General features: G+C 37.7%; 2 protein-coding genes across 2 annotated transcripts; both read right to left on the minus strand.

Moving 5' to 3' along the window:
• Window positions 1-7,930: 7,930 nt before the first annotated feature.
• CARA (carbamoyl phosphate synthetase A) lies at window positions 7,931-12,616 on the minus strand. The gene is made up of 11 exons (XM_022303415.2): window positions 12,404-12,616; window positions 11,788-11,977; window positions 11,559-11,691; window positions 10,409-10,497; window positions 10,265-10,325; window positions 10,017-10,084; window positions 9,770-9,898; window positions 9,569-9,678; window positions 9,114-9,461; window positions 8,837-9,002; window positions 7,931-8,125 (listed from the first exon to the last, which is right to left on the minus strand). The coding sequence occupies exons 2-11, from the start codon at window positions 11,927-11,929 to the stop codon at window positions 8,076-8,078; spliced, it is 1,296 nt and encodes a 431-aa protein (XP_022159107.1). The 5' UTR covers window positions 11,930-11,977; window positions 12,404-12,616; the 3' UTR covers window positions 7,931-8,075.
• A 4,548-nt stretch (window positions 12,617-17,164) lies between these two features.
• Window positions 17,165-17,671, minus strand: LOC111025549 (uncharacterized). Its single transcript, XM_022303418.1, has one exon. It carries the CDS (start codon window positions 17,669-17,671, stop codon window positions 17,165-17,167), a length of 507 nt encoding a protein of 168 aa, XP_022159110.1.
• Window positions 17,672-20,175: the final 2,504 nt, after the last annotated feature.

Consider the following 20,175-nt stretch of genomic DNA (forward strand, 5'->3'; position numbering starts at 1 on the left):
GACCCCAAATTGGTGATGGTGTAATTGTTGACTGGAAAACAAATAATAAAATAACCCTCACTGTTTATTATAAAAAAAGACAGTAAAGCTTACAAATTAAAAAAAAAAAAGAACAAATCAATGTCAGAGTGCGTTTTTACACCGTCTCTGATTGTGTCCTAGCCGACCGCATCTACCCCACTTTACTGTCGATCTCTTTTCAACAAGAGCAACAAGTCTCTTTTTTCGTGGCCCTACCAGTAGAGTGCTTTACATTTGGAGGAAGGATACGGCCTGTCTTGTCTTCACAAACTATTGAGGCAATGTTGTACGTCTGTCTAATTGGATGTATGTCGCTTTGATATAATAATTGCAATGTTGACACTTTATAGAAATCATGAATAAACGTATTTAAATCCAACCCAATAGCAAGACATGCATGTGGGCATGAGATCAAGTCTAAGTCTTAGAGATGCAATCAGTGAGTTGTTGTAGGGTGGAACCGAATGGAATTGTCCTGCTCCTCTCAGCTTTCATCATGTAAAACTGTGGCTACAAACAATTGCATAGTGATTTCCTTTGTTTATAAGGATAAAAAAGAACTAGTTAGGTGCTGTTTTCTACCATTTTACACTCAGAACCCATATTTTAAACTTAGTTTAGTGTTCAAAACCTTTCATTTTGAGTTATCTTAGGTTATACATGCATATAGGACATTTTTACATACTTTAGAGTTGATTTCTAACGGAATTTACAAATTTGTGCTAAAAAATTTCAAGCTAGGCACCTGGTGCCTTCCCCAATTCCGAGAATGTCCTTATGTAAAATGCAAGTTTTGGTTTGGTTTGAAGCTTCCCCAAGCCCCTCCACGTGTCTTCCATGCATTGATGATGGCCAATTCAACAAACAAACCAACTAAAAGATGTTGTAAAGGGATGACTTTCCATGAATGTCTCAACCTCTTAACTGCTTTGAAGTTCCTATAAATACAACAACTCCCCTCACTTCATGGATCATCCTCAAGTGATCATTTCAGCTTTAGACATTTACTCTCAGTCTATTTACGTTTTCCCTTTAAGTTTTGAGTTGTTATTGTTTTAAACTTTGCTTATTTCAAGTTCATCCTTTATCTTCCAGCTTGTTATTCTTGAATTGTAAGTTTGATCTTATTCAATTAAAATTCCAGCAAGTTCTTTGATATTAATTTCTCTCATTACGAAGTTGTAATCACACAATGTTGTGGAATCGACCGACTATTGCTCCCCAATCTTGAAAGAGAATGGGTTAGGGTCATTCGGGTTACAACTCCACCATTTTCAGCTTGTTTTAATTCTATTCATCTTTTAATCATGTCGTCTACTTCCATCAATGTTAAATTCTATTTTTCCTCTAAAGTTATGAACTAAATTTATTTTCCCAAGTCTGGTTATGGATGATTAGCTAAAGTTTTTTTTAAATCCAACAAGACAATAGGCGTTTTTCTCTTCTTTTATCATTTAATGTTTTTTTACAAAGTTAAAACTTGATTTTGTCAATTAGTGTTTTAACCAAGCATCAATACTGAAAGGGTTGATACATTTTTCACAACATTAATGATTTAACTTTGGAGAGAAATACTTTAGACATAAATATTTCGCTCGGGTAGCCTAGACATAGGACCTCGACCTAAGGTTACGGTTGGCTTTTATTAAAGTAAGTTCAATTTTCTAATAGACATATTAGGGATGAACTTATATCATCAAAATCACTTAGACATAAGAAGATGGCGAAGCAAAATCGATGAAAAATAGTGAGAGGCTAGTTGGAAAAAAGTGTCATATTATTAGCTAATTTGAAGTAACTAGGCTGAGTTTATTGCATTGAGTCTTAGAACACCAAACCAACATTATACTTGATATTTGTCACCCCAAATTCAATTGCAAAGTCACCAATCAATATCATTTTCATTAAAAAGACTTCAATTGTCCCTATGGATCGATACTCGAAATAATCATTCTGTTTTACTACTTGTGACAGGTGTACACTTGCGCTCTATCATTTATTTTCATTCCAAAATCCCAAACATATAGTATTCCCGCATTGATTGATTTAATTTCTCAAAAAATGTAACAAAAGATGGATTGATGAAACTTGTGTAAGAATATTTAAGAGACACCGTATTAAGATGGTGATTGCAGTGGAATTTGCTAACTAATTAGTTAGGTTTGTTATACATTTTAATTAGTGTTGGAGGCAAATTAATAATATTTTAAAATAGTTTGAATGATATAGGTAGATTTGACGGTTTGATTATGTAGATTTGGTAGTTTGATTATGTAGAGATCTTGCCGGTTTGGTTATGGAGCGATTAGGGATTTCACGGTTTGATGATGTGATTTCTCGAATGTTGGTGGTTGAAAACATGAAGAGGTAAAATGGAGAAAGGATGAATGTGTCCAAGGATAAATATGGAATTCTACCCCTCCCTTAAATTTCGAGAATTCAAATATGGCCATCATATGCAATTTACGAAAACTTTTACCATTTTTCATTACGGTATCATGTACGTAGCCATTACTCTGGATTTTCCAAGTTTTTTTAGAACAAAAACTTCATTAAATTAAGAAACGTCCTTATTGGCCAAAATGCACAGCCAACTCGAAAAACAAACTTACCACAACTCACTTTCCTTCAGTTCAGCTGCTCTCTTCGCAAGGGAATGGTCACAAATGTTAGCATTCCTATCCACTTTAACAAAAGAGGCAACCCCATAAGAATCACTCAAATTTAGTTCTTCACAACAATCCACCAAATCTCGGTGAGGTCTTCATCGATTCCATTCAACAGATTTGCAACTTCGATTGAATCAGTTTCAACGCGAATTGGGAACGTCATGCGGAAGTCCAGATGCCGGAACCTTTCATGAATGGCCTCTGCCTCGAGCATTTTGACACTGGTACAAGTATCCACTGTGGATTCCCAGCTAGAATGAGGTCTCCTTCCCAATTGCGAAGCACCCAACCCAAACCACCTCTTTATAGGGATTCCGACCAAAAGGCATCTGCATTGAGAATCCAGGTATGGACCTGAGGAGGTACCCACTTCGATTTCTCCTTTACATCCCTAATCGACAAACTGGTAGTAGGAACTTTAGGGATTTTGTTGCACTGCTTTGAAATGATTTTTGTAGCCTAATGAATCAGATTTAAGTAGATAGGATGTTCCCGTTGAAAAACGACATGATTTCCATGGTGCCAAATAACCCACGACCCGATCTTAAACACTCCAAACTCCTCCTCTGTTGCTCGATCAAGGATCCAATCCTAAGATTTCCCAAGTTCATTTACGGGGTTTGGCTGTTTTGTCATGGTTTATTAAGTCTGAATTTGTTAAGTTTAGGATTGTTAAATCTGTGTTTGGTTGATGCAGGAAGTAGGTTTATTAAGTCTAGATTCGTTTGGTGTTAAGTTTTGTTAAGTTTGTATTTTGTTAAATCGACTTTATTGAACTTGTATTCGTTTGGTTGGGTTTTGATTTTCTTTTTAAAAAATATAATTTATAAACTAATTATTTTACTAAAGTCAATTTTCTTATGAAATTAGGAAACAATGTTGTGAGGATATATGAAATATTTTAAATACATTTGTCCATTCAATTTTTTTTCAATGATTAATTTTTAAAATAAATATTCAATTATCTACGAAAATACTTTTCAAGTATTTATCAAAGTCTAAACAAGAGTATAAAAATTCATTAAAAATATAAATTTCATCGTAGAGAAAATGTTATCAACAATTTATTTAATTTTTCACTATTTACAATCTTAAGTAAATTTGATTTCTTAATTATTCTAGAAAAATTGATTACTTAATTATCATCAACATTACTATTAAATTTCACTTATTTTTATTTGACAATTACATTTTATTACAAAGTGAAAATCTTTTAAACTATTAACTTCATAAGTTAAAAGAAAATATAAAATTAAAATAAATAATTACACAAAATGATAACGTCTTTTACAAATATGATAGTGATAACAAAAAGTAAATAAAAATGGTAGGAACAAAATGAACAACTATATAAAATGAAAAAAAAGAACAAAATAGCTAGAACAAAAAAAAAAAGATTTTTCTTGGATTATTTGGAAAAAAACTAGAGAAAAAATTGTCGATATATGAATTAATTATTTATTAGATGTAATTTGAATTCAATTGATTTACTTATTTATAATTAAAATTATTATTAATTAATTTCTTCATTTATTTAATATATTTAATTAAAAAAAATTAATAAAGAGAGAATAAAGACAAAATATGCGATGTAACAACCTAGGGAGTGAAATAGTATTTACTGTAACAAACTCAGGTTTAAAACTGTGAAGCAAACGTGGGTTTGTTATTCCCCGTTTTGAAAATGGGGAGGGGGTGTTTGGTTCTGGGATTTTCTTGGCAGGAATGGACATGGATAAGTAAAGCTATTGTTTGTTACACAGATTTGAAAACTTTTCATGGGAATAGTTATTCTCAGACATCCCTTATTCCCATGGACAAGGACTTTCTTTGCCCTTCCAGTTTCATGGATTTGTCTATGGGTTTTGTGGTAGACTCTTATCTCAATAAATTATGAAATTACTATATAGATGATTTATTTAGAAATCATAATTATGTAAAACAATGGAAAAGTATAGAATTTACACTTTTGTTATGAAAGAATCCCTAATTAAATGGTACCCATCACACAAATTACTACTATATACTTAGGAATCTCAATATTAAATAATTATTAAAAGCTAGAATTGGTAACTTGGGAGGTCAAATCCCTTAAAATGTGTTAATGATAGTTTCCAAAATAAAAAAAATCCTAAAACCCCAAAAAAACATCCATTTTTGAAACACACCCCTTTCGTCTTCCTCGTTTTTCTTTTCTTCCTCTGACCCTCCATTCCTCTTCTCCAACCGTCCGTCACTGTCTGGCTTCCTCTCCGGCCGACTCCGCTTTTATCCCCTTCTCAGGAGATCTCCATCGGTTCTTCTTCTCCAGTCGTTTCTACCTGTCTTCGTCTCTGATCGACGTCTGTCTGCCTTCATCTCCGACCGCCTCCATTTTTTCTCAGTCGCTAGAGCAATTCATCTCTAGATTGAAAGGTTTGCATTCTAACGAATGTTTTCAATTTAGTTTATATTCAGATATATCTGAGGGTTGTAGTTGGAGAGTGAGTTGCTAATAATGATTTTAGGAAGTTTATATGGAATTTAGTTTATATCCGGATATATGTGAGGGTTGTAGTTGGAGAGTGACTTGCTAACAGTGATTTTAGAAAGTTTAAATGGAATTTAGTTTATATCCACATATATCCAGGGTGGTTGTTGGAGAGTGAGTTGCTAAGAGTGATTTTAGGAAGTTTATATGCAGATATATCTGAGGGTTTCCTATAGCAGAATTAAGGACACAAAACTCACCGGTGAGAAGATGTTGGGTCATTAAGATTTGGATATTTTTGTAATTAATAATATTGGTAAATCAAGAAAATCAATATTTTTTAATGAGTAAATTGTGGTTTTGAAGGGGTGAATTAAGGAATTTGTGTTAGTATGGGACCCACAATAATTAAAAGATTATGATAATAATTTATGAAATTAAATCTTTTATATTTCAAAAAAAAAAAACAAATAACTATAATAAATGTAAATGCATTAAATAATGGTAAACTCGGAATTAAAATAAAATTCTACCTGCAGAAACCTAAAAGTGTAAAATTAGAAAATTTTAGACATTTGTGTAAATAAATTTCTAAAATAGTCTTCCGAAGACATTATCTCATAAATTATTTACTTTATTTTATTTGAAATAATGAGTTAAACTATTCAAATTAAATTTATAATTAATAAAACAACATTAAAATTTTACCAATAATATACTAAATTAATTATTCTATTGTAATAAATTAATTTATTAAATTGTATACTTAATTTTTTAAAATAAAAAATGTAATTATTAATAAGATGAAAATGATTAATTTTGTTAAGTGCATAAAATGATAATTATTAAGATTGATTATTATTAAGATTGATTGCTAAATAAAATCAACAACATATACTATATTTATAAACGAGTGAAATTTAAATTAAAACATAATTGCTTAAATTAATTTTAATCCCAGACATATATACAACAAAACACAATTATCTTTACTTTCCGGACATCGTCTACTTTTTTGAAACCTTGAACCAAACCGTCCCGTAGGGTTTTCTCTCAACTCTCTTTCTCCTGCTTTTTCTCAACTCATTTAGGATTTCAGGTAATTTGGCTTGAAATTCATTTGCCCCAAATTTTGCTTCCACTCTCCCCTCCTCTATACAACATTATAAGAAATTGAGAGTCGCAAATTGGAATCGAATTCTTTGCAGAATGCATTTGAAGGAAACTTAAATGGGAAATTGGGTAATTGGAAAATTGGGATATTAATTAGTACACGTGGATTAACCACTTCCATTAAATCTAACATAATTGACTAAATTGTTATCAATTTTAAAGTATAGGACTAAATCTTTATTTTCAAAAGTTTAGTAGGGACAAAATCGACATTGTTTAAAATAAATTTAACATTTTGTGATTGAAGAAATTAAAATGTTGTCCAAAAATGAGATTATATATTAAGTCAGTCTTGTTTACAAATTATTTGATTGTTGTCCAAGTAATGGAATATTGGACCTGCTAAGAAAGGGTAAAATTTTCTAAGACTAAGGGTAAAATTTTCTAAAAAAGGGTAAAATTTTGTGTAGTAACATATATATTTATATAATTGCCGAGACTCGAGGTGAGGGAGAGACAATTTCCGTCTTCATTCCTTCTTCGTTCTGCCCTTGCTACCTCGTTGCAAGAAAAGCTAGAAACATAAAAAGCGACATAATAACAATAAATTATTTCAATTTTTGTTTATTAATCATAGTAAATCTTTAAATTAATCCATTTGAATCACTCAACACGAGCAACACTACTTCTAAGAGTTCATGGGTTTAGGTTCAAAGTTTTCCGTCCCCATAGTTTATATATATATTTGGATAAAATACACTTTTAATCTCTGAGTTTTGAGCTAGGTGTCAATTTGGTCCCCGAAGTTTAAAAAACCACGGAAAAATGATGTGGCATTTGAGATGTCAATTTTTAGATGAGGTGGCAATTTTTATTAATTTTATATTAATTTAGGTTTAGTTGGCTTTATCATTAATATTTTTAATTTCTTTTTTTCCCTCCCTTTTTTCTCTTGCTTGCGGCACCTCCATGTAACGTTCCAAATCCAAATCCAACTGAAATTCTCATCCCAGATTCCAAATCCCACCTCTCCACCAACTGGGTTCATCAATTTCATCTACTTCAAAACCCTCAAATACAGATTCTCAAAATAATCTCTCATCCGTCAAGAAAACAAGCGTGAACAATGGCAACGACAACCAATTGAATGGGGAAGCAAATGAAGAAGACGATGACGATGATGCCACGGCCAATGGACTTATGCAGATGATAGGTCCAGGGAAGTCTTGCAAGAGAACGAATCTGGCCGAGAAAAAGGGGGAGAAGAAGTTGGAGGAGGGGAGGGAGGAGAGGGAAGAGAAAAATAAATAATTAAAATAGCCAACTAAACCTAAATTAATATAAAATTAATAAAACTTACCACCTCATCTAAAAATTTACACCTCAAATGCCACGTCATTTTAACATGAGTCAAACTAACCGTAAAATTGACTCAATGACCATTTATAACCGTTTGTCAAACCTCATGGACTAAAGTGTCTCGAATTCTAGGGACAACATTAACACCGAACTCAAAACTCAAGGATTAAAAATGCATTTTACCCTATAATTTTTTAGAACCAACTTGAATATAACTCAACTGGAGTAGCTATCGTAGCTATCGCAAGAGTATTTCTATTTTTATCTGAAAGAGGAAAAAAAAACAAGATCAATAACGTGATCTCCCCATTGAAATAGATATTATTATTAGATTGAGGCAAACCATCCGGCATAGAGAGGCAGAGAGTTGATGAAAGGGGAAGTAAAAGTAAATATATATTTTTACAGCAACTCCATTTTGAGAGCAAAGCCTGACGATCTCATCAACCATCTCTCTTTTCTTGCTTCATCATCTCTATGAATTCTCCAAAAACTGTAACCAAACAACAATTTCGTTTTTGTCAGTCACAAAGCATTCAAAATTCAATTCCATCCATCCACACAACTGCAAATTCCGTCATGCCTTAACAATGAAACATGTGACATGTGTACCGAATATGTCGAAACCGACTGTGAAGCTATAACGAAAAAGCTTTGGTTCATGAATTTCTACTCATTTCTATTTGTATTTTAGCCCCTCACCCTCTTGTTACTCGTTTCCATTATGGTCCTTTGTTTGTCCCTAGCTGTGATTGAACTCCACATTTAATCTCTAGTATACATAGTGCTACTGCTACATCATATGTTCTAAAATTCAGAATAATTTTTTACAGCACGAACCATACATGAAGTTTGCAGTTTGCTGACAGCGGAAACTGGGAGGAATAAAATTTGGAATCTAAATTCTAATTAGGGGTAGAAGTAGAAAACTGATAAACCGACTTTACTGACCAGACCAAAACCGGTTGATCGGTCCTAGCCAACCCATGGTTGAAGGTCGGTTTTGCATGACGGTCAGATGGAGGTCTAACCCCTCCATTCCGACCAACTTTCACCCCTAAATCTAATAGTTAGGATGCCAAAATAGAATGTGAATAAAAATTCAATAATTTTTTGAAACAGCTCAAAGACTAAAATAGAATTAGACAAGTATGCAGGGACCAAAACCATAATAATTGAAGTTTTAAAATAAAATGTTTGTTACCAGAGTCAGAATCATGAGGTCCAGGGGATGCTTCAGGGTGGTATTGAAGAGACATAATCTTTAGCTTTGGATAAGCAAGACCAGCACAGCTTCCATCATTAAGATTGATGTGGGTTACTTCAACACCCTCTGGAAGGGATGCCGGGTCGACAGCGTAGTTGTGGTTCTGCCACATGAAATACATAAGCTAACACGAGCACAACACAATGAACTCTTGCTAATAAACATAAGAACATGGATGGTAGATTTTAAGTGATAGGCTCCAATATGATCACACCTGAGCGCTAATTTCTACACGGTCATTTCGGAAATTGCGAACGGGATGATTTCCTCCATGATGACCAAATTTCATTTTGAAGGTCTTCCCACCCAAGGCCTGGCCAAGCAATTGGTGGCCCATGCAAATTCCAAAAACAGGTACTTTTCCAAGTAGTTGCTTGACTGTTTCGACAGCGTAAGGAACTGCAGATGGATCACCAGGGCCATTGCTGAATAGAACCCCATCCGGATTCAACTTTAACGTCTCTGATGCCGCCCATGTGGAAGGGACAACAGTGATTTTGCATCCATAAGATGCCAAGCGCCTAAGTATATTACTCTTGATTCCAAAATCATATGCCACAACCTTATTTTAACACAAAATATCAATATAAAGGTGCATTGCCAAAGTACAAAATACGAAGAATTCATCGTAACAATTGTAATATCATCTTATAGTTCTTGCACACTCACATGGAAGGTCTCTGAACTGTGCCCACCAGATTTAAACTCCCATTCCAAATATGTTCTATCCACCCACTCATAAGGAGATTTGCACGAAACACCGCTAATTAAGTCAACACCTGCCAAATGGGAGCACGAACATTATATATCTTCAAGCATTTTATGAATATTACAACTTGCATTTTTGTACTTGCACTTCCCAATTCTTACCAACAATGTCCCATGATCGAGACATTTCTAATAGCTCGTCGTCAGTTTTCAATTTTTCAGTGCTTAAAACACCAATAAGACTTCCATCTTCCCTCAAACGGCGAGTAATAGCACGTGTGTCAACATCATCTGCTCCATGATGAAACAAACCCATACTTTTACTGATTATAGAAAAAGGCAGCATTCAATAGTTTAAACGATTCTACATATTGTCATCAGGAAAATCATAATATAAAATATGACTTACAAATTCCCATGATATTTCTCTCTATTAAATAATCACCAAGTGTCTGTTTGCACCTCCAGTTTGAAGTGCTGGAAGAAAATTAAGTGAAAAACCTGAGCCCATTAGTCATGACTACAAAAATCAATTAGCCAAATAATTCAGTTCTCAGGAAAATAAAAATGTGGAAGAAGTTTCTCGTTTTATGGGAATTCTCTTTCATATTTTCTTCTTTTTTTGTTTTTTTTACAGTGTAAAGGAACGAAATGCACCTGATGCTTAGGCTTCTGATCACCAAGCCAGCAAGGAAGCATTGTCGAGCTTCTTCATCATCTAATCGAAAAATGTACTCAAAGTGAATATTTGCGAGACGAGACGAGGCAAGGCAAGGAAAGTATTTTGAAGGCATGACCTACCGAAATTGACACCAGTATTGCCAATATGGGGGTTTGTCATCAGAACAAATTGACCAGCATAGCTGGGATCAGTTAGAATTTCTTGATACCTGCAGATTCAATGTGTAAGGAAGTATTGGTAAACCTTCAATAATTGTTAACTATCCTTTTATCTTTTTTTTTTTAAATTACCCAGAATCAATAGCTCTTAAGCTTTTTTACCCCATTTACCCCAATAACCAGGGGTGCCCGCACCCACTCCAAGGCCTGGACTAAGGAGACATCAAGGATTTTTGGTATTAAGCTCACCTAAAGGTTTGAACACCAGACCTATGATAAGTGATACCACAAGACTTCATGCCGTTGCTAATGGAGCTGCCCCATGGGGTGAAAAGTGTTTTATCACATAACTAAGCTCGTAGGAAACATACCAAAAATTAGCAAAGATAAAAACAGAGGAACTGGAGAGACTGGCATCATTCCATTCTAACATAACTCCTTGTTTTGTTAACAGGTAATTACAATCATAAAATTGTCAATAGTCAACCTTTTTGCATTGAAGATTGCAATTTCCACTTCAAAGCAACACTAATACCTTCTTCTACCCAAGCATCTATTTCAATATGACGACATTTGAGCGGTAACACTAGCGAGTGCCATGACCTCCTTCAATAATTATCAAAGAGATCTCAACATTCAAATTCGATTGTAACAATTTAACTAATATAAGCCCGGGCTAATATAAGTGGATATGAAGTATCACTAGTTTAAATTATGGTCCTAAAAATAGTTGGTCAATCATCGTGGGGAATACAGTGGAGGAAGAGGATGGTAGTTGAGGATGAAGTTAAGCTCTCCTAAGGGTACCGATAGGAATCCCTATCAAGAACAACCTTAAAAAAACAAAAAGCAAATCAACCGGTGGATGACCAATTCGAGAGGGTCGTCTAACTCTCCACACTTCTTTAAGAAACCACACAAAATACACAAGGTACTCCACTCTGTACCCAAATCAACATAATAAAGAGACACCAACAAGAGCCAGAAAACTACCTAAGGAAGTTGTAACTTCTCTAACACAATATTGACAAAGAAACCAAATAAACAGTTAATTCCCGTTTTGCCCTTCCTTATGTAAACCTTTTGAATTGGAGGTCTAAGAAATACATACCCAGTTAAAGAAGTATTGAAAACTACTTCACCAACTTGGGTTCCGGAAGCGCCAAAAGACTTGGCCTTCCAGACTGAACCATCTTCAAGCACCAATCGAGCATCCGATACCTTCCATGGCCTCTCACCCAAATCTTAAAACAATACAACAAAAGCATAATCATCGAAACAATAATTGAAAAGAAAGAGAAAAAAAAAACGATGCAAAAGAAGGGAATTCCTGCTAGTACCAATCGTGGCGGAGCCATGGGTAGAGAGAGGGACGGAGCATGTGATAGTGAAATCCCTAGATTTTACATGCCCTCTAGGGGTTTTGAAATGAAAACAGCTGAGAGAGGCTCCGAACGCCATGTCCATAGCTTTGATAGCCATTGACGAAGTGGATACAGTTCAGTTGAGGCACTAGCAGAAATGGAGGAGCTGCAGAAAGCGGAGAATTCAATGAAACTTCCAAATCAAAAGCAAACCAACAACTACTTGGAAAACAACGTATCGCAAGAAAACATCCACATCCACATCACAACGCACTCAAAATTGAAAAAATAAGATGTCGTTTTCTTAGAAAGAAAAAGAAAAGAAAAATGTCATCCAGTTTTGGTAACTTTAATTGGGTTTTGTCATCTTTATGGAGTAAAGTAATGGTTCTTGATAGTTGCCAAAGGCCGCGTCCCTCACCCTCACCAAATGGGTCTTTTATATTAAAATTCCAACGAACACGAAGACTAAAACAACAATCCAAATACCCACAAAATAAAAGCAAATTCAGAACCTCATATACTAAAAACAACAATTCAAATACCCAGAAAATGAACTGAGAACCGCTTCTCATAAACTATATTTACCCACCTTACTGCTCGCTGGAGGAGCTCGTGTCGAGGCGTCGCCGGCTGTCGGGGTGCCGCCGCCGTGGGTGTGCTGCCGGCGCGAGGTCTGAGCCGCCGCTCGTCGGCAGAGATGGGGGAGAGAGAGAGGGGTAGGGCGGCTGAGTTTGAGAGAGAAAATATAAGGGAAAGGGTTTAAGGGTTTCAAGAGAGGTAATGGGTCAAGGATGAGAGGGAATGAATGGTAAGAAAAATGATTAAAACAAAGAAGATCTCTTCCCACCTAAAATACAAAAATGGACTAAAACAAATCTACATTAATTGAATTCAACTTTTAATTTTTTAGTTTTTATTGTGTTTTTATTCACTCAAGAAATAAAATTAAATTAAGTCGGACCAAATAGGAGTGTTTAGGGATCGGTCGGGTCGATTTTTAGGTCGAAATCCCGACCGATATGTTGTCGGTTTCCAAAAATGGAAACCGATCGACCGCTTAAATAATATAAAACTGACCGACCTGGTCGGTTTGATCGGTCAGTTTTCACCAAAACCGACTTTTTTCTATTATTAATATTAGTGTGTCAACTGTGTGTCTTATTTTTTTATATTTATAATTTTAATCCAAAAAATTCAAAATCATGATAGTTCAATTTCAAAATATTGTAATAAAAAATAAAATCTATTTCAATTTCTTATACAATGTAAAATCCATGCAAAATAGAAAAAATAGTAGTCCAAAAGGGCTAGGGTAAAGTGAGAGGAAGTGAGTTTAAACCCTATAATGGCTACCTACCTTAAGAATTAATCCCTATGTATTTTCCGGCACCAAATGTTATAGAGTCAGAGAGTTGTCCCGTGAGATTAGTTGAGGTGCTAAAGTGGAATTTTCTCCATGTTTTTATCGAAAGAAGTCTTAATAGAAAACAATGAGTCTTCGAGAACACTCCAAGACGGGGTCGTGATAACCGTTGGTGTAAAAATATATTGGGGCAACTTGAGATATGGCCAAAAAATTTAGCAAAATAACAACCATGTTTTGGTTTTTTAAATATAGGAAAATATTTCAAAAAAATGGAGGCCCAAGTGAGTAAATCTCAAAATTACCCTTAATTTAGCCAAAAAACACGAAGGTCCAATAGCCTAGACGTGTGGGTGTTGGGTTCAATTTCCGTCAAATTTTCACAGATATATATATCTGATATATACTTGATATACCTATAATTTACCACTGATATACCACTGATATAACTATGATATCTACTAATATAATTTATTATTTGTTTATATGATTTACTATTTATTGATTTACCATTGATATATATGTCTGATGCATACTTGATAAACTCATATACAACTGATATATCACTGATATACAACTGATATACCAATGACATACCACTAATATAACTAAATATCTACTAATATAACTTTTTATATGATTATATGGTTTACCATTTATTGATTTCCTACTAATACATATTTGATATACCTTTTATATACTACTGATGTACTACTGATATATAATTGATTTACTTATGATATGATTATATGATTTACCATTGATATATCGCTGATATATGTCTGATATATACTTGATATACCTTTGATTTACTACTGATATACCACTAATATAACTTTTTATATGATCATATGATGTATCATTTAATTGATTTACTATTGATATACCACTAATACATAACTCATGTATACTTGACATACGTTTGATGTACTATTGATATACAATTAATACACTTCTGATATAATTAGAATATCTACTGGTATAACTTATGATATGATTATATGATATACCATTGACTTAACCACTAATATACGTATGATATATCCTTCATATACCTCTGTTTTACCACTGATATTTCTCTAATATAACTATGATATCTATTGATATTGTTGATGCGTCGATTTCGGTCCTTCGATTCTCCTTCTCGCACCCACCAAACTTGTTTATTCGGGACTAGTACCTGCAAAACCAAATCAAGCTAAACTGGTGTGACTCTAGTCACACGGGCTCCGATGCTTAAGTTAGCAAGAGAGTAACGTAAATGTAGTCAACTTTTAGATGCCCCTACCTCTAAGGCTGGATCGCTACTTATAACCGTGAAGTTGTTCCAGAACTTTCCGTAGCTAACCCTAATTCCGTTGGAGGGCATGGGCGAATTGTCGATCGAAAATGGGGATCGCTGGAGGGCCGTGGGCCGAGCACGGCTCGGGATCGAGCCCCAGGTCAGGACCGAGCCCCTCACGGCCCAGTGGGCTTCCCTCCGATCATAACCTGTAGCTTCGACTACCGATTCCCTTTGTATAACAGTTGCCCCCTACTCCCAATGCGATGCTTTCGATCTCATCGGGAGTATAGCTTTTGTAGTGACCTATCTTGTCATGTAGGCCCGCGATCAAGGAGAATGCAAGATTTTCGGGGTTCGCATCGAGAATGTTTCGGTCTAACGGTCAAGGATCGTGGCCCGGTCGATTGAGTTGTCGAATCATTGTGGGGCTCATGGCACCCTAGTTGCAGTGAGCTGTCTTATCTTCACGAGACACAAGAAAGTGTATGTCGATTTTCCCTTTCCTTGCAAGACCCAAGGCAATCTGCCATGCAATTGTCACATCTACAGTAGACCCGTGACTTTGAGATCTCAAGGTGTTGGGTACCGAGCCGAGAAGTCATAAGAGTGTTGGGTACCGAGCCGAGTAGTGACAAGAGTGTTGGGTACCGTGCCGAGCACGCTTCGGTCCGTTGGGTAAAGACCTCTAGACCAAGAACCGTGCTATGAGTTAAGGGCTATTTAAACCCCTTCACAACATGCTCGATCTTCCATGCCTCCGACAGCTCCGAGGCGTTCTGCCTGACTTCATGAGACATCTATCCCGTCCTCCCCTCGAGGTCATCTAGGGAGCTCCTCTCAAGTCTCAATCTTCCCTTTCTCTGGCCCATATAATGCTGATGCTGACGGGACAGCCTACCTGGAAAGAGCATTTAGTCTCTAGCAGGGCCTCGACGACTCATCAAGTGGGTCAGATTTTGGTCTGTCAAATCCTCAACACAGTATCATCACATGCCTTAGTGATCTCCACCAGGTGAGTACTTGGTAACCTCAAGTATTTGTCGTAGCATCCTCTCCTAACGTCGAATTCTATCCTTGGCAGATTTTCAACCATCTGGTGGTATTCTCAGGTCGAGTTGCTGATGAAATTAACTATCTCCGCTGTCATTATGCCCCTCGGGAAGAGCTGGAACAGGCCATTTCTTCCTTCAACCAGGCCAACAGCCTTCTAGAGGGTACCCAACGTGAGTTGGAAACAGAGAAGAGAAAATCCCGAGACAAGCTGGCTAACCTACAGAGGAGACTTGACAAGGCCAACGCTCGACTCTCTAACTCTGAATTCTTGGTCGGAGAATTCAAGAAAACTCAGGAGTACGTCGACTTACAAAACTCTGCCATGGAGTGCGGTGTTTCCTGGCCTCTCCGTCAGGTTTCTACTCAACACCCTGATATTGACTTTTCCTTCCTCCCGGAGCGTTTTAGGGCCGAGCGTGACGCTCCTGATGACATGGATGATGACGACTACGAGTAGTACGGTAGCTTGAGTGAGTCGTTTTACGGTTGACTTTTATGTGCTTTGTCACTACGTTGCTTGTATTTCTTTCCTTTGGAATTATCAATTAACCCTCTTACCAGCCACTTACTGGCTTACGACTCTAACCCTGATGGAGTTTTGTTGCTTCCATTTCCGTAGGCTTTTAACCCGTTGGTCATAGTCAATGGTTTTACACCCGCAATTGCTTTTTGGCCTTTTACTCCATCTCATGTTTTAACCGTGCTAGGTCAATCGACCCGCTTCTGGTTTGGCCGTGTTGAGATTGTTTAATTGTTCTTTCCAAACGTGTCGATTTAAGTAGATTCATGCTTCGTCGCACGTGATCAGCGTCGAGTGGTGGTCGGACTCGAGCCGTGCTCAGTCGAAAATAAGACCTATTGACAAAAATAGGCTATCTCATAAAACTGCCGATTAATGTAGATTTGTGTCCGTTCGCACTTGGTCGATGCCGAATAATGGTCGAACCCGAGCCCTGCTGCTCGACCTGCTCGGCTATAGCTGGTTTTACTGTCGCCGTGTAGAGTTGGATTTACCAAGCTTACGTCGTTGAGTAGCCGTAGTCGGTACCTATTGCCCCCTACTCTCAAGTGTATTGTCGATATCTTTTGAGAGTACACTTGTAGACGAGGCAAAATGTTTTATCAAAGTCGCTTGGTATCTCGTTTTGAATTTAAGAGATATAGTTGACAGAGAACCAAACAAATGGATACTTTATTGAATAAAAGAAATAATAATTAGAAATCTTGCTAAAAGTAGGGAAACAACAACAACCATATTTGAAGGAAGAAAGGAAAGGTCAATAGCCCCCCTTAGTAGAAGTCCTGTCGTTGTCCCTCATTGAGGTATAGTAGCATTCCCGCGACACTCGTTGTTCTCCTTTAATCTCTCCTACCCCACCCAGTGTTGGAAATTTCATGGACTGGTGATATGTGGATGGTATTGCTTTGAGCATATGCATTGTCGGTCTTCCCAATATTGCGTTGTAGAAAGATGTGTAGTTAACGACCAAAAAGTCCACCATCTTGATGACACTCTTTGGCCCACTTCCAAACGTTACAGGCAACTCTATCCTCCCTTTGGGAATGACCCGTTCCCCTCCAAATCCTACCAGTGGCGCTGGGCTGCTCTTAAGCACCTTTTCTCCTTGATCCATAGCTTTATAGGCAGTTCAAGAGAGGATATTCGCCGAGCTGCCCCCATCCACCAAAATTCGATGTACTTTCACATTTGCTATCTTCAAAGCGATAACCAGTGCATCGTTATGAGGGTGGAGGAGGTGAGTCGCCTCGTCCTCTGAAAACTCGATCGTCACCGGCCGGTTTGTAGTATACGCGTGGTAGACCTCATTTTGATCGCGGTTCGCCCTAGCTTCTCGCACATCTGCTTTTATTTTTCTCCCAGATTCTCTTTCTATGGGGCCTCCCATTATAGTTCGAATCTCTCGAGCAGGAGACTTGTCGCTTTCGCCGTTTTGTGCCGCTTTAGGTTCCTCTACATACTCTTTGAGGTAGCCCCTTCGGATTAGTCCTTCCACCTCTTCCTTGAGATCAAAACAATCCTGAGTTGCATGGCCGTGATCCTGGTGGAAAAGGCAATATCGGCCTTTACTTCGCTTAGTTGACGGGGCCTTCATCCTCTCCAGCCACTTGAGCAATCTTTGGTCTCTGATCTCCATCAGCACTTGCTCGAGTGGAACGGTGGTCGGGGTATACTTTTAAAATTTTCGGGGTGGATCTTTCTGGCTACCTCGATCCCTCTTCTCCCATCTCGACCCCTGTGGTTTATCTCCCGACCTCTCCCTCTTTTGGTCGGTTCGCTTTCCGTCTGGCTCCCTTTTTGAGTAACAAAACTCACTAGCGCTCATGTACCTCTGAGCTCGGCTCAGTGCCTCCGAGAAGGTACTCGGTGTTCTCTTTTCAAACGAAAATGACAAATGCTCATCCCTGACGCCGGACATGAAGGCCAGCAGAGATACAGCGTCTGTAAGGCCTTCTAACTGCAGCTTCTCCTCGTTGAATCGAGCTACATAGTCGTGCAGACTCTCTGCCGTCCTCTGTTTAATAGTTAAAAGATAGGCCACCGGTCGGCTTCGACACCGTCCCCCTACAAATTGGGTCATGAATGCTCTGGCCAAGCTCTTGAAACTCGAGATTGACCCTCGTTTTAATTGTCGGAACCATATTCTGGCCGACCCGTTTAACGTAGTCGAGAATACCCGGCACCTGATCGCATCCGACACTCCGTAGATATCCATCCATTCTCGATAAGCATCTAGATGGTCCACTGGCTCGGTCATCCCGTCGAATGGTTTCACCGTGGGTAGCTTGAATTTTGGAGGGACCTTCTCTCTCATAATCTCCTCCGTGAATGGTGAGTCGGCTTGACCCAGTAGCTCTTCAAGGTCGAATCCCTTCTCCTTTTGGTTATGTCGCTTCTCCGAAGACTCTGGCCGATCTATCGGTTTGCCTTTGTTGAGACTTATCGGCTCAGAGTTTCTGTTATCATGGTCGTTCTTGCTCCCGTTTGGTGCCAGGGATTTATGTTGTTTTTTTATCTTTTGGGAGTCGAAAATCCGGGTTCGTCGCCTAGTATTTCCACTTATCCGCAACTTGCTCCCTGCACTGTTTGTTGACTCCTCGGTCTCGCTTTGAGCTGGGCCCTTCCCCTTTTTCGGATCTCTGACAAAGGGCACCTCGTCGGACTCTTGTCGCTCGAATTGTCGAAGGACTTGGGTCATGCGTTGAAGCATGTCCTCTACCTTGTCTTCCAAGACCGCGAACTGCTTTTGGAGTGGCTCAGGGGTCGTTAGTGCATGCGCCTCAGGCAACCCCTCCTGGCGTTCTGGGTTTGACTGGCTGGTCCCATCCTCGAGTCCTCCAACCTGGGGGTCGTCCAAGTTCAGCCTCCTCTTGGCAGAGCAGTTATCATCAGAGCGTCGTGGACTCCTTTCTGGTGTCATGTTGCTCAACTGGATGCTTAAATCGTCCCCACAGACGACGCCAATTGTTGATGCGTGGATTTCGGTCCTCCGATTCTCCTTCTCGCACTCACCAAACTTGTTTATTTGGGACTAGTACCTGTAAAACCAAATCGAGCTAAACCGGTGTGACTCTAGTCACACGAGCTCCGATGCTTAAGTTAGCAAGAGAGTAACGTAAATGTAGTCAACTTTTAGATGCCCCTACCTCTAAGGCTGGATCGCTACTTATAGCCGTGAAGTTGTTCCAGAACTTTCCGTAGCTAACCCTAATTCCGTTGGAGGGCCTGGGCGAATCGTCGATCGAAAATGGGGATCGTTTGAGGGTCGTGGGCGAAGCCCCGGGTCGGGACCGAGCCCCTCACGGCCCAGTGGGCTTCCCTCCGATCATAACTTGTAGATTTGACTACCGATTCCCTTTGCATAACAGATATACTTTAATGGCCATAAAATTATCTCTTTTGATAGACTCAGGCACAAATCCGCTAACTTCTAAATTTGATATCAGTTATAGTAACTAATCAGTATCAATATAATATAAATAATAGTGATAATCAATCAACCTAGATAATATTGGTATATCGATGCCCATTGGAGGTTGTGTGTGCCTTTTGTTGGATGTTGGTCTGATGGGGACATAATTTCTTGTTGGAGTATGGTGATGATTAAGGACAAATCCTCAATTGGTTCTTCATCCTCATCTTGGTCCAAGAGGGACATAATTTATTGGTTGCATGATTTTTAGCATTTCAATTCCTCACCTTCTTCACTCATCATGTGTTCATTAATTTGGGTATCATTGTTTTGCTTTGAGACCTTTTCAAATAGATCGATTTAGATAGGCACATGATGTATGTGCAAAGGTGAAGAGAAAAAAAAAATGAAGAGAGAATGGAGGATGAGGAGCCTTAAACAGAGGGAGCCAACAAAAAAACACAGAGTTGTGGTCAAAATTTAATGGAAAATTGAAGCTCATGGATATTGTATTGCATTTGAATGTGGTCAACACAACAAAAAATGTCCAACTTATATAAAGTTTATATTGATCAACAAATAAAAGCGATAAACTACAATTTAAAACTCTGAAATTTTGAAAATTGAACCCTAGATTGTGAATCATAATTCCAACAAAGAAGAAGAATCTCAACTTCCATGAAGATGGTGAACTAGAAAGAAATAAAACCCAAACGCGAATGAGAAAG

The sequence above is a fragment of the Momordica charantia genome (assembly GCF_013281855.1).
Source record: "Momordica charantia cultivar OHB3-1 chromosome 2 unlocalized genomic scaffold, Mcharantia_2.0 BLBB01000002.1, whole genome shotgun sequence".
Classification (NCBI taxonomy): Eukaryota; Viridiplantae; Streptophyta; class Magnoliopsida; order Cucurbitales; family Cucurbitaceae; genus Momordica; species Momordica charantia.

Bases quoted from the DNA above. Each gene is read 5' to 3' on its own strand.
- LOC111025549 (XM_022303418.1), bottom strand. From the start codon at position 17,671: ATGGAGATCAGAGACCAAAGATTGCTCAAGTGGCTGGAGAGGATGAAG.
- CARA (XM_022303415.2), bottom strand. From the start codon at position 11,929: ATGGCTATCAAAGCTATGGACATGGCGTTCGGAGCCTCTCTCAGCTGT. The intron at 9,899-10,016 runs GTAAGTCATATT...ATCATGGAGCAG, and splicing joins GAGAAATATCATGGGAATTT to ATGATGTTGACACACGTGCT. The intron at 9,462-9,568 runs GTGAGTGTGCAA...TGTTAAAATAAG, and splicing joins ACAGTTCAGAGACCTTCCAT to GTTGTGGCATATGATTTTGG.